Source organism: Panulirus ornatus, chromosome 8 (genome assembly GCF_036320965.1).
Source record: "Panulirus ornatus isolate Po-2019 chromosome 8, ASM3632096v1, whole genome shotgun sequence".
Classification (NCBI taxonomy): domain Eukaryota; kingdom Metazoa; phylum Arthropoda; class Malacostraca; order Decapoda; family Palinuridae; genus Panulirus; species Panulirus ornatus.
In genome coordinates, this window is record NC_092231.1 from 17072749 (window position 1) to 17087133 (window position 14385).

The following is a 14385-nucleotide window of genomic DNA, read 5'->3' on the forward strand; positions in this document are numbered from 1 at the left end:
CAGGGGTAGCAATGCTGTTTCCTGTGGGGTGGGGAAGCACTGGAAATAGAAGAAGGCAAGCAAAAATATGTATATGTGTATATATATGTATACGTCTGTGTACGAGTATGCATGTATGTGTGTTGATATGTATATGTATGTATACATGTATATGTCTGTGTGTGCTCAAATTACAGAGGTATAAGTTTGTTGAGTATTCCTGGGAAATCATATGGGAGGGTAATGACTGAGAGGGTGAAGGCATGTATAGAGCATCAGATTGGGGAAGAGCAGTGTGGTTTCAGAAGTGGTAGAGGATGTGTGGATCAGGTGTTTGCTTTGAAGAATGTATGTGAGAAATACTTAGAAAAGCAAATGGATTTTTATGTAGCATTTATGGATCTGGAGAAGGCATATGATAGAGTTGATAGAGATGCTCTGTGGAAAGTATTAAGAATATATGGTGTGGGAGGTTGGGAGGTAAGTTGTTAGAAGCAGTGAATAGTTTTTATCGAGGATGTAAGGCATGTGTACGTGTAGGAAGAGAGGGAAGTGATTGGTTCTCAGTTTGTGGCAGGGGTGTGTGATGTCTCCATGGTTCTTTAATTTGTTTATGGATGGGATTGTTAGGGAGGTGAATGCAAGAGTTTTGGAAAGAGGGGCAAGTGTGCAGTTTGTTGTGGGTGAGAGAGCTTGGGAAGTGAGTCAGTTGTTGTTCGCTGATGACGGTGGCTGATTCGTGTGAGACACTGCAGAAGCTAGTGACTGAGTTGGTAAAGTGTGTGAAAGAAGGAAGCTGAGAGTAAATGTGAATAAGAGCAAGGTTATTAGGTACAGTAGGGTTGAGGAACAAGTTAATTGGGAGGAAAGTTTGAATGGAGAAAAACTGGAGGAAGTGAAGTGTTTTAGATATCTGGGAGTGGATTTGGCAGCGGATGGAACCATGGAAGTGGAAGTGAATCATAGGGTGGGGGCGAAAGTTCTGGGAGCATTGAAGAATGTGTGGAAGTCAAGAACATTATCTCAGAAAGCAAAAATGGGTATGTTTGAAGGAATAGTGGTTCCAACAATGTTATATGGTTGCGAGGCCTGGGCTATAGGTAGAGTTGTGCAGAGGAGGGTGGATGTGCTGGAAATGAGATGTTTGAGGACAATATGTGGTGTGTGGTGGATTGATCGAGTAAGTACTAATAGGGTAAGAGAGATGTGTGGTAATAAAAAGAGTGTGGTTGAGAGAGCAGAAGAGGGTGTTTTGAAGTGGTTTGGTTACATGGAGAGAATGAGTGAGGAAAGATTGACCAAGAGGATATATGTGTCAGAGGTGGAGGGAACGAGGAGAAGTGGGAGACCAAATTGGAGGCGGAAAGATGGAGCGAAAAAGATTTTGAGTGATCGGGGCCTGAACATGCAGAAGGGTGAAAGGAGTGCAAGGAATAGAGTGAATTGGAACGATGTGGTATACCAGGGTTGACGTGCTGTCAATGGATTGAACCAGGCCATGTGAAGTGTCTGGGGTAAACCATGGAAAGTTCTGTGGGGCCTGGATGTGGAAAGGGAGCTGTGGTTTCGGTGCATTATTACATGACAGCTAGAGACTGAGTGTGAACGAATGTGGCCTTTGTTGTCTTTTCCTAGCGCTACCTCACGCACATGAGGGGGGAGGGGGTTGTTATTTCACGTGTGGTGGGGTGGTGATGGGAATGAATAAAGGCAGACAGTATGAATTATGTACATGTGTATATATGTATATGTCTGTGTGTGTATATATATATGTATGCGTTGAGATGTATAGGTATGTATATTTGTGTGTGTGAACGTGTATGTATATACATGTGTATGTGGGTGGGTTGGGCCATTCTTTCGTCTGTTTCGTTGCGCAACCTCGCTAACGCAGGAGACAGCAACAAAGCAAAATAAATAAATAAAATAAATAATGTCTGTGTATGTGTACGTACGTATATATGTTGATATGTATATGTATGTATATGTGCATGTATAGGCAATTATGTATATATAAGAGGAGGGGCCATTCTTTGTCTGCTTCCTTGCACTAATTCACTGATGCAGGAAGCAGCGATCAAGTATAATAAATAAAATACAATTTATTCATTCTATCTATCATACATGATTGCCGTTTCCCACATCAGCGAGATGGTGCCAGGAAACAGACGAAGAATGGCCCATCCACTCAGATACATATTTTATATTCATTCTATTATACTTAATCGCCATCTCCCGCATTAGCAAGGTAGTGCAAGGAAACAGACAAGTAATGGCCCAATGCACCAACATACACATGTATATTCATAAATGCCCACACATGCACATATACTTAGATGAACATTTCAACATATACATACATATACATACACAGACATATATATATATACAAATGTACATATTCATACTTACTGCCTTAATCCATTCCATCACCACCACGTCACACATGAAATAGCATCCTCCCCCACCAACCTCTCCAACGAGATAGCATCAGGAAAAGACAAAAAAAGCCACATTCGTTCACACTCAGTGTAGCTGTGTGTGTAATGCATAGAAACCACAGCTCCCTTTCCACATCCAGGCCCCACAAAACTTTCCATGGTTTACCCCACATGCTTCACATGCCCTGGTTCAATCCACTGACAGCATGTCCACCCCAGTATACCACATCATTCCAATTCACTCTATTCCTTGCACTCCTTTCACCCTCCTGTACGTTCAGGCCCCAATTGCTCAAAACCTTTTACACTCATCCTTCCACCTCCAATTTGGTCTCCCGCTTCTCCTTGTTCCCTCCACCTCTGACACATATATCCTCTTTGTCAATCTTTCCTCACTCATTCTCTCCATGTGTCCAAACCATTTCAACACACCCTCATCTGCTCTCTCAACCACACTCTTTTTATTACCACACATCCCTCTTACCCCCCCTGCCAAGTCCACTCCCAGATATCTAAAACACTTCACTTCACTTAGTTTTTCTCCATTCAAACTTACCTCCCGGTAACTTGCCCCTCAACCCTACTGAACCTAATATCTTTGCTCTTCTTTGCATTTACTCTCAACTTTCTCCTTTCACACACTTTACCAAACTCAAGTCACCAACCTCTCCAGTTTCTCACCCAAATCAGCCACCAGAGCTGTATCATCAGCGAACAACTGACTCACTTCCCAAGCCCTCTCAGAATGAATATGTGCCCCTCTCTCCAAAACTCTTGCATTCTCTTCCCTAACCATTCCATCCATAAACAAACTAAACAAACCAACATTCACTGGGAACCAATCATTTTCCTCTCTTTCTACTCGTACACATGCCTTACATCATTGGTAAAATCTTTTCACTGGTTCTGGCAACTTACCTCCCACACCATATACTCTTAAAACCCTCCACAAAGCATCTCTATCAACCCTAACAATAGCCTTCTCCAGATCCATAAATGCCACACACAAATCCATCTGTTTTTCTAAGTATTTCTCACATACATTCTTCAAAACAAACACCTGATCCACACATCCTCTACCACTTCTGAAACCACACTGCTCCTCCCCAATCTGATGCTCTTTACATGCCTTCACCCTCTCAATTAATACCCTCCCATATAATTTCCCAGGAATACTCAACAAACTTATGCCTCTGTAATTTGAACACTCACCTTTATCACCTTTGCCTTTGTAAAAGGGCACTATGCAAGCATTCTGCCAATCCTCAGGCACTTCACCATGATCCATACATACACTGAATATCCTTACTCACCAATCAACACACAGTCAACCCCTTTTTTTATAAATTCCACTGCAATACCATCCAAACCTGACACCTTGACAGTTTTCATCTTCCGTAAAGCTTTAACTATCTCTTCTTTGTTTACTAAACCATTCTCCCTGACCCTCTCACTTTGCACACCATCCAACCAAAATGCCATATATCTGCTACTCTATAATCAAACCCATTTAACAAAACTTCAAAATACTCACTCCATCTCCTTCTCACTTCATCACTACTTATTATTACTTCCCCATTTGCCCCCTTCACCGATGTTCCCATTTGTTCTCTTGTCTTACGCACGTTATTTACCTCCTTCCAAAACATCTGTTTATTCTCCCTAAAATTTAATGATACTCTCTCACCCCAACTCTCATTTGCTCTCTTTTTCACCTCTCGCACCTTTCTCTTGACCTCGTGCCACTTCCTTTTATACATCTCTCAGTCATTTGCACTACTTCCCTGCAAAAAGTGTCCAAATGCCTCTCTCTTCTCTTTCACAAATAATCTTACTCCTTCATCCCACCACTTACTACCCTTTCTAATCTGCCCACCTCCCACCTTTCTTATGCCACATGCATCTTTTGCAAAAGCTATCACTTCTTCCCTAAATACATCCCATTCCTCCCCCACTCCCCTTACATCATTTGCTCTCACCTTTTGCCATTCTATATTCAATCTCTCCTGGTGATTCCTCACACAAGTCTCCTTTCCAAACTCACTTACTCTCACCACTCTCTTCTCTCCAACATTACCTCTTCTTTTCTGAAAACCTCTACAAATCTTCACCCTCACCTCCACAAGACAGTGATCAGACATCCCTCCACCATCCCGTCTCTGAACATTTACATCCAAAAGTCTCTCTTTTACATGCCTATCAATTAACACATAATCCAATAATGCCCTTTGACCATCTCTCCTACTCACATATGTACACTTATGTATATCTCTCTTTTTAAAACAGGTTTTCCCAATCATCAGTCTTTTTCAGCACACAAATCGACAAGCTTTTCACCATTTCCATTTACAACACTGAACACCTCATGTACACCAATTATACCCTCAACTGCCACATTACTCATCTTTAAATCACCCATTACTATAACCCAGTCTCGTGTATCAAAGCTGCTAACACACTCACTCAGCTGCTCCCAAAACACTTACCACTCATGATCTTTCTTCTCATGACCAGGTGCACCAGTAATCACCCACCTCTCTCTATCCACTTTCAGTTTTACCCACATCAATGTAGAGTTTACTTTCTTACACTCTATCACATACTCCCACAACTCCTGCTTCAGAAGTGCTACTCCTTCCTTTACTCTTGTCCCCTCACCAACCCCTGACTTTACTCCCAAGACATTCCCAAACCACTCTTCCCCTTTACCTTGAGCCAAAACATCCAGGTTCCTTTCCTCAAACATACTACCTCTCCCTCCTTTCTTCGCATCTTGGATACATCCTCACACATTCAGAGACCCCAATCTGAGCCTTCAAGAAGGATGACCACTTCCCGCTTGACTCTTTCTGTTTCCCCCCTTTTAGAAATTTGAATAAAAGGAGGGGGTTTCAAGCCCCCTGCTCCTGCCCCCTTTAGTCGCCTTCTACAACATGCGGGGAATACGTGAGAAGTATTCTTTCTCCAGACTGAACCAGATAGCCATTTTATTGCCCAAACCCCAAGGGTGGATGAACAGCTAGGTTGACTGTGGACCAACTGCCGTAACCAAGATTCGAACCTATGCACTTGACCCTGGGCAGCCCATGAATGCATCATGGTTAGGAATGCTAACTCCTACACCATGGATATAAAAAGCACATACACAAATACCAGTGCAATAGAGTAACAAGCCAGATATGATAAACTACTCCTAAATACCTTGCCATCTGGATCTATGTTACTCCTTGGAGCTGCACGATACCATTCTCCATCCTCACTGAACCGAGCTAAATAAAGGCGAGTAAGGTCAATTTCTGCACTTTCCCCCAGCATTTCCTCTGCACGATCTGTTGAAGAAAGTGTTCTTTTAGGTTATAAATATAATTCAATGTTACTGATTATGCATCAGCTCAGTATAAAAGATAAACTTTAATGTTTAAGCTGTCTACAACCACTAAGCAATTTTATCCATTAATCTTATGGCTGAAGGTACTGCACACATATTTGCAAACCAAAAAGTGCAAAAACTAAATACAGGAAGTTGTATGTCAGACACAACACTTAATAGAGGTACATGACTTCCATTCAGCAGGTTAGAAAAAATTGGAAGAGATGATGTAGGAAAACCCGAATATGTGCAATAATAAACAAAAATACCCGGGCCCTCTTACAAGTATACCTAGCGATACATCCTAGATGTGATCCTGGAGATATGACCCATGGACAAACCTCTTAGCAAGTAAAGTGAAATCTCCAAGATTCCAATGGAACTTATGGATACCTCTACATTCTTAAAAGTAACATCTCTGACCATAACTTTTAGATACACATATAAATGAAACGGATCTGGAGAAGGAATATGATAGAGTTGATAGAGATGCTCTGTGGAAGGCATTAAGAATATATGGTGTGGGAGGCAAGTTGTTAGAAGCAGTGAAAAGTTTTTATCGAGGATGTAAGGCATGTGTACATGTAGGAAGAGAGGAAAGTGATTGGTTCTCAGTGAATGTAGGTTTGCGGCAGGGGTGTGTGATGTCTCCATGGTTGTTTAATTTGTTTATGGATGGGGTTGTTAGGGAGGTGAATGCAAGGGTTTTGGAAAGAGGGGCAAGTATGCAGTCTGTTGTGGATGGGATGAAAGAGCTTGGGAAGAGAGTCAGTTGTTGTTTGCTGATTATACAGCGCTGGTGGCTGATTCGTGTAAGAAACTATAGAAGCTGGTGACTGAGTTTGGTAAAGTGTGTCAAAGAAGAAAGCTGAGAGTAAATGTGAATAAGAGCAAGGTTATCAGGTACAATAGGGTTGAGGGACAAGTCAACTGGGAGATAAGTTTGAATGGAGAAAAACTGGAGGAAGTGAAGTGCTTTAGATATCTGGGAGTGGATTTGGCAGCAGATGGAATCATGAAAGCGGAAGTGAATCATAGGGTGGGGGAGGGGGCGAAAGTTCTGGGAAAGTTGAAGAATGTGTGGAAGTCGAAAACATTATCTCAGAAAACAAAAATGGGTATGTTTGAAGGAATAGTGGTTCCAACAATGTTATATGGTTGCGAGGCATGGGCTATAGATAGAGTTGTGCAGAGGAGGGTGGATGTGCTGGAAATAAGATGTTTGAGGACAATATGTGGTGTGAGGTGGTTTGATCGAGTAAGTAATAGTAGGGTAAGAGAGATGTGTGGTAATAAAAACAGTGTGGTTGAGAGAGCAGAAGAGGGGTGTTTTGAAATGGTTTGGTCACATGGAGAGAATGAATGAGGAAAGATTGACCAAGAGGATATATGTTTCAGAGGTGGAGGGAACAAGAAGTGGGAGACCAAATTGGAGGAGGAAAGATGGAGTGAAAAAGATTTTGAGTGATCGGGGCCTGAACATGCAGGAGAGTGAAAGGTGCGCAAGGAATAGAGTGAATTAGAACGATGTGGTATACCGGGGTCGACGTACTGTCAATGGATTGAACCAGGGCATGTGAAGCGTCTAGGGTAAACCATGGAAAGTTCTGCGGGGCCTGGATGTGGAAAGGGAGCTGTGGTTTCGGTGCATTATTACATGACAGCTAGAGACTAAGTGTGAACGAATGGGGCCTTTGTTGTCTTTTCCTAGTGCTACCTTGCACAGATGAGGGGGGAGAGGGTTGTTATTTCAAGTGTGGCGAGGTGGCGATGGGAATGAATAAAGGCAGACAGAATGAATTATGTACATGTGTATATTCCTATGAGTCCACGGGGAAAATGAAACACGAAAAGTTCCTAAGTGCACTTTCGTGTAGTAATCACATCATCAGGGGAGACACAAGTGAGGAATATAACAGTCAATTGATATACATCGAAGAGACGAAGCTAGGACGCCATTTGGTAAACATGTTTACCAAATGGCGTCCTAGCTTCGTCTCTTCGATGTATATCAACTGACTGTTATATTCCTCACTTGTGTCTCCCCTGATGATGTGATTATTACACGAAAGTGCACTTCGGAACTTTTCGTGTTTCATTTTCCCATGGACTCATAGGAATATCTTGATCACGCGCAAAATTGTGATCCTTTCCAACATGTTTATATATGTATATGTCTGTGTGTGTATATATATGTATACGTTGAGATGTATAGGTATGTGTATTTGCGTGTGTAGACGTGTATGTATATACATGTGTATGTGGGTGGGTTGGGCCATTCTTTCGTCTGTTTCCTTGCGCTACCTCGCTAACACGGGAGACAGCAACAAAGCAAAATACATAAATAAATAATAAATGAAATATAAAGGAGATTGTAAAATAAATATACTACAGTACTATATGACATACAAGGGGAAGAACAAATTGGAGCAATGTGGTATATAAGGGGAACATGCTGTCAATGGGATGAACCAAGGGATATAATGTGGTAAGGGAAAACCACAGAAAGGTCTGTGAGGCATGGTTGCCGAAAGGGTTCTGCTTTCATCTGTCTGTTCCTAGCACTACCTTGCATAATGTGATTAATTGTGAAAATGTAGATAAAAACAAATAGGGCAGAGAACAAGTTAGAATACATAAATGACAACATATAAAGCCCAAAAGAAAAAAATTAAGAAAAATATAAGAATAAAATATTTAGGTGTACGCACAAGTGAAAAATTAAATTCAACATATATCTGAGAAGACAGCAAAATCAAGTCAAGTAATGAAAGGTATGATATCGAGAACTTTTATAACAAGAACCAGAAAACCACCGGTGAAAAGTATTTAATGTATGCATGTGAAGCAAAAATGATTTTTTTTTTTTGTGTCATATGGTCATCAATGACATAAAACATAAATAATCAAATTTGGGAGAATTCAAACGCATTTTAAAAACAAAAAACAAAGTCTACGGAATAGAACAACTGAGCTACCATGAATGGCTGAATCAACTGAACTCGACAGCCTAGAAGATGGAGAAAAAGATATGTGGCAATTTTATTTTCTAAGACTCCAATCACAGAAAGAAGTCCACATTAAGGCCAGGCCTTTATTGAAATATAAAAATATAATGGCAGAATGCGTGCATAGTGCCATTGGACAAAGGCAAAAGGGATAAGAGTGAGTGCTCAAATTACAGAGGTATAAGTTTGCTGAGTATTCCTGGTAGATTATATGGGAGGGTATTGATTGAGAGGGTGAAGGCATGGACAGAGCATCAGATTGGGAAGAGCAGTGTGGTTTCAGAAGTGGTAGAGGATGTGTGGATCAGGTGTTTGCTTTGAAGAATGTATGTAAGAAATACCTAGAAAAGCAAATGGATTTGTATGTAGCATTTATGGATCTGGAGAAGGCATGTGATAGAGTTGATAGAGATGCTCTGTGGAAGGCATTAAGAATATATGGTGTGGGAGGCAAGTTGTTAGAAGCAGTGAAAATTTTTTTATCGAGGATGTAAGGCATGTGTACATGTAGGAAGAGAGGAAAGTGATTGTTGGTTTTTTTTCTTTCATTGAATGTAGGTTTGCGGCAGGGGTGTGTGATGTCTCCATGGTTGTTTAATTTGTTTATGGATGGGGTTGTTAGGGAGGTGAATGCAAGGGTTTTGGAAAGAGGGGCAAGTATGCAGTCTGTTGTGGATGGGATGAAAGAGCTTGGGAAGAGAGTCAGTTGTTGTTTGCTGATGATACAGCGCTGGTGGCTGATTCGTGTAAGAAACTATAGAAGCTGGTGACTGAGTTTGGTAAAGTGTGTCAAAGAAGAAAGCTGAGAGTAAATGTGAATAAGAGCAAGGTTATCAGGTACAATAGGGTTGAGGGACAAGTCAACTGGGAGATAAGTTTGAATGGAGAAAAACTGGAGGAAGTGAAGTGCTTTAGATATCTGGGAGTGGATTTGGCAGCAGATGGAATCATGAAAGCGGAAGTGAATCATAGGGTGGGGGAGGGGGCGAAAGTTCTGGGAAAGTTGAAGAATGTGTGGAAGTCGAAAACATTATCTCAGAAAACAAAAATGGGTATGTTTGAAGGAATAGTGGTTCCAACAATGTTATATGGTTGCGAGGCATGGGCTATAGATAGAGTTGTGCAGAGGAGGGTGGATGTGCTGGAAATAAGATGTTTGAGGACAATATGTGGTGTGAGGTGGTTTGATCGAGTAAGTAATAGTAGGGTAAGAGAGATGTGTGGTAATAAAAACAGTGTGGTTGAGAGAGCAGAAGAGGGTGTTTTGAAATGGTTTGGTCACATGGAGAGAATGAATGAGGAAAGATTGACCAAGAGGATATATGTTTCAGAGGTGGAGGGAACAAGAAGTGGGAGACCAAATTGGAGGAGGAAAGATGGAGTGAAAAAGATTTTGAGTGATCGGGGCCTGAACATGCAGGAGAGTGAAAGGTGCGCAAGGAATAGAGTGAATTAGAACGATGTGGTATACCGGGGTCGACGTACTGTCAATGGATTGAACCAGGGCATGTGAAGCGTCTAGGGTAAACCATGGAAAGTTCTGCGGGGCCTGGATGTGGAAAGGGAGCTGTGGTTTCGGTGCATTATTACATGACAGCTAGAGACTAAGTGTGAACGAATGGGGCCTTTGTTGTCTTTTCCTAGCGCTACCTTGCACAGATGAGGGGGGAGGGGGTTGTTATTTCAAGTGTGGCGAGGTGGCGATGGGAATGAATAAAGGCAGACAGAATGAATTATGTACATGTGTATATTCCTATGAGTCCACGGGGAAAATGAAACACGAAAAGTTCCTAAGTGCACTTTCGTGTAGTAATCACATCATCAGGGGAGACACAAGTGAGGAATATAACAGTCAATTGATATACATCGAAGAGACGAAGCTAGGACGCCATTTGGTAAACATGTTTACCAAATGGCGTCCTAGCTTCGTCTCTTCGATGTATATCAACTGACTGTTATATTCCTCACTTGTGTCTCCCCTGATGATGTGATTATTACACGAAAGTGCACTTCGGAACTTTTCGTGTTTCATTTTCCCCATGGACTCATAGGAATATCTTGATCACGCGCAAAATTGTGATCCTTTCCAACATGTTTATATATGTATATGTCTGTGTGTGTATATATATGTATACGTTGAGATGTATAGGTATGTGTATTTGCGTGTGTAGACGTGTATGTATATACATGTGTATGTGGGTGGGTTGGGCAATTCTTTCGTCTGTTTCCTTGCGCTACCTCGCTAACGCGGGAGACAGCAACAAAGCAAAATACATAAATAAATAATAAATGAAATATAAAGGAGATTGTAAAATAAATATACTACAGTACTATATGACATACAAGGGGAAGAACAAATTGGAGCAATGTGGTATATAAGGGGAACATGCTGTCAATGGGATGAACCAAGGGATATAATGTGGTAAGGGAAAACCACAGAAAGGTCTGTGAGGCATGGTTGCCGAAAGGGTTCTGCTTTCATCTGTCTGTTCCTAGCACTACCTTGCATAATGTGATTAATTGTGAAAATGTAGATAAAAACAAATAGGGCAGAGAACAAGTTAGAATACATAAATGACAACATATAAAGCCCAAAAGAAAAAAATTAAGAAAAATATAAGAATAAAATATTTAGGTGTACGCACAAGTGAAAAATTAAATTCAACATATATCTGAGAAGACAGCAAAATCAAGTCAAGTAATGAAAGGTATGATATCGAGAACTTTTATAACAAGAACCAGAAAACCACCGGTGAAAAGTATTTAATGTATGCATGTGAAGCAAAAATGATTTTTTTTTTTTTGTGTCATATGGTCATCAATGACATAAAACATAAATAATCAAATTTGGGAGAATTCAAACGCATTTTAAAAACAAAAAACAAAGTCTACGGAATAGAACAACTGAGCTACCATGAATGGCTGAATCAACTGAACTCGACAGCCTAGAAGATGGAGAAAAAGATATGTGGCAATTTTATTTTCTAAGACTCCAATCACAGAAAGAAGTCCACATTAAGGCCAGGCCTTTATTGAAATATAAAAATATAATGGCGGAATGCGTGCATAATGCCATTGGACAAAGGCAAAAGGGATAAGAGTGAGTGCTCAAATTACAGAGGTATAAGTTTGCTGAGTATTCCTGGTAGATTATATGGGAGGGTATTGATTGAGAGGGTGAAGGCATGGACAGAGCATCAGATTGGGGAAGAGCAGTGTGGTTTCAGAAGTGGTAGAGGATGTGTGGATCAGGTGTTTGCTTTGAAGAATGTATGTAAGAAATACCTAGAAAAGCAAATGGATTTGTATGTAGCATTTATGGATCTGGAGAAGGCATGTGATAGAGTTGATAGAGATGCTCTGTGGAAGGTACTAAGAATATACGGTGTGGGAGGTAAGTTGTTAGAAGCAGTGAAAAGTTTTTATTGAGGATGTAAGGCATGTGTACGTGTAGGAAGAGAGGAAAGTAATTGGTTCTCAGTGAATGTAGGTTTGCGGCAGGGGTGTGTGATGTCTCCATGGTTGTTTAATTTGTTTATGGATGGGGTTGTTAGGGAGGTGAATGCAAGAGTTTTGGAAAGAGGGGCAAGTATGAAGTCTGTTGTGGATGAGAGAGCTTGGGAAGTGAGTCAGTTGTTGTTCGCTGATGATACAGCGCTGGTGGCCGATTCATGTGAGAAACTGCAGAAGCTGGTGACTGAGTTTGGTAAAGTGTGTGAAAGAAGAAAGTTAAGAGTAAATGTGAATAAGAGCAAGGTTATTAGGTACAGTAGGGTTGAGGGTCAAGTCAATTGGGAGGTAAGTTTGAATGGAGAAAAACTGGAGGAAGTAAAGTGTTTTAGATATCTGGGAGTGGATTTGGCAGCGGATGGAACCATGGAAGCGGAAGTGAATCATAGGGAGGAGGAGGGGGTGAAAATCCTGGGAGCCTTGAAGAATGTGTGGAAGTTGAGAACATTATCTCCGAAAGCAAAAATGGCTATGTTTGAAGGAATAGTGGTTCCAACAACGTTGTATGGTTGCAAGGCGTGGGCTATGGACAGAGTTGTGCACAGGAGGGTGGATGTGCTGGAAATGAGATGTTTGAGGACAATATGTGGTGTGAGGTGGTTTGATCGAGTAAGTAATGTAAGGGTAAGAGAGATGTGTGGAAATAAAAAGAGCGTGGTTGAGAGAGCAGAAGAGGGTGTTTTGAAATGGTATGGGCACATGGAAAGAATGAGTGAGGAAAGATTGACCAAGAGGATATATGTGTCGGAGGTGGAGGGAACGAGGAGAAGTGGAAGACCAAATTGGAGGTGGAAAGATGGAGTGAAAAAGATTTTGAGTGATCGGGGCCTGAACATTCAGGAGGGTGAAAGGCGGGCAAGGAATAGAGTGAATTGGATCAATGTGGTATACCGGGGTCGACGTGCTGTCAATGGATTGAATCAGGGCATGTGAAGTGTCTCGGGTAAACCATGGAAAGTTCTGTGGGGCCTGGATGTGGAAACAGAGCTGTGGTTTTGGGCATTATTGCATGACAGCTAGAGACTGAGTGTGAACGAATGGGGCCTTTGTTGTCTTTTCCTAGCGCTACCTCGCACACATGAGGGGGGAGGGGGATGTTATTCCATGTGTGGCGAGGTGGCGATGGGAATGAATAAAGGCAGACAGTGTGAACTGTGTGCATATGTATATATGTATGTGTCTGTGTGTGTATATATATGTGTACATTGAGATGTATGGGTATGTATATTTGCGTGTGTGGACGTGTATGTATATACATGTGTATGGGGTATGGGGGTGGGTTGGGCCATATCTTTCGTCTGTTTCCTTGTGCTACCTCGCAAACGCGGGAGACAGCGACAAAGCAAATTAATAAAAATAAAAAGAATTATGAACCGGAAAAAGAAAAGACAAGGGAAATCATTTACGAAGTTTGGAAGAATTCAAAGACCTGCCTTTTGAAATGTGCTAGGTCATAGTTACTGGGAAAGACATGAGAAGGAAGAGAGTTCCAAAGCTTCCAAAGCTTTAACGTGTACAGGAGGAAGCAGGTATCAGAATGGCCCACCCTTGAGTAACTAATGGCACACAATAATCATGTGAAGCACCACATTGCCGAGTACTGCATGGTATAGCTAGTGATGAAAGCATACAAGCAGCCAGCCCTCAGGAGCAAAAACTAAAGTAATACCTACAGAAGAGGGGAAAATGAACCAACACTATGGTGCAGGGCAAGGGGGTCAAGTTTATATATTAGCCTGGGACAGTTTATAAAGCAGATTGATTTTGACTCAACTCTGTCAAGTAAGCATAGAGATTGAGTCACGTATGCATAGAGAGCTAGAACCATCCCAAATGTGAGTGCAGTGCTCCATACAAGGACAAATGAATCCCTTGTATAAACGGAGCATCTGTTCAGAAGAAAAGTTTCGACATCTAAACAGGATACCCAGTTTCTTAGAAGCAGACTTAGCTACTCCTGTAATGTGGGGTTTCCAAGAAAGAGTAGATGTTACAGTAATACCAAGTATGTTCATTGAATCAACAGGTGGAATTACAGAACCATCAAAGGAGAGAAGAGCTGTGAGGAGTTTTCAAT

At 41.4% G+C, this 14385-nt stretch overlaps 1 protein-coding gene across 7 annotated transcripts in view; it reads right to left on the bottom strand.

Moving 5' to 3' along the window:
• Positions 1 to 14385, bottom strand: part of LOC139749847 (tudor domain-containing protein 7-like) — a 406719-nt gene that overhangs the window by 235093 nt on the left and 157241 nt on the right. For all 7 annotated transcript variants that reach the window (XM_071664170.1, XM_071664167.1, XM_071664165.1 and 4 more), the window contains one exon: positions 5622 to 5749. In XM_071664170.1, the coding sequence (XP_071520271.1) occupies positions 5622 to 5749 (128 nt within the window). The remainder of the gene's footprint in view (positions 1 to 5621; positions 5750 to 14385) is intronic.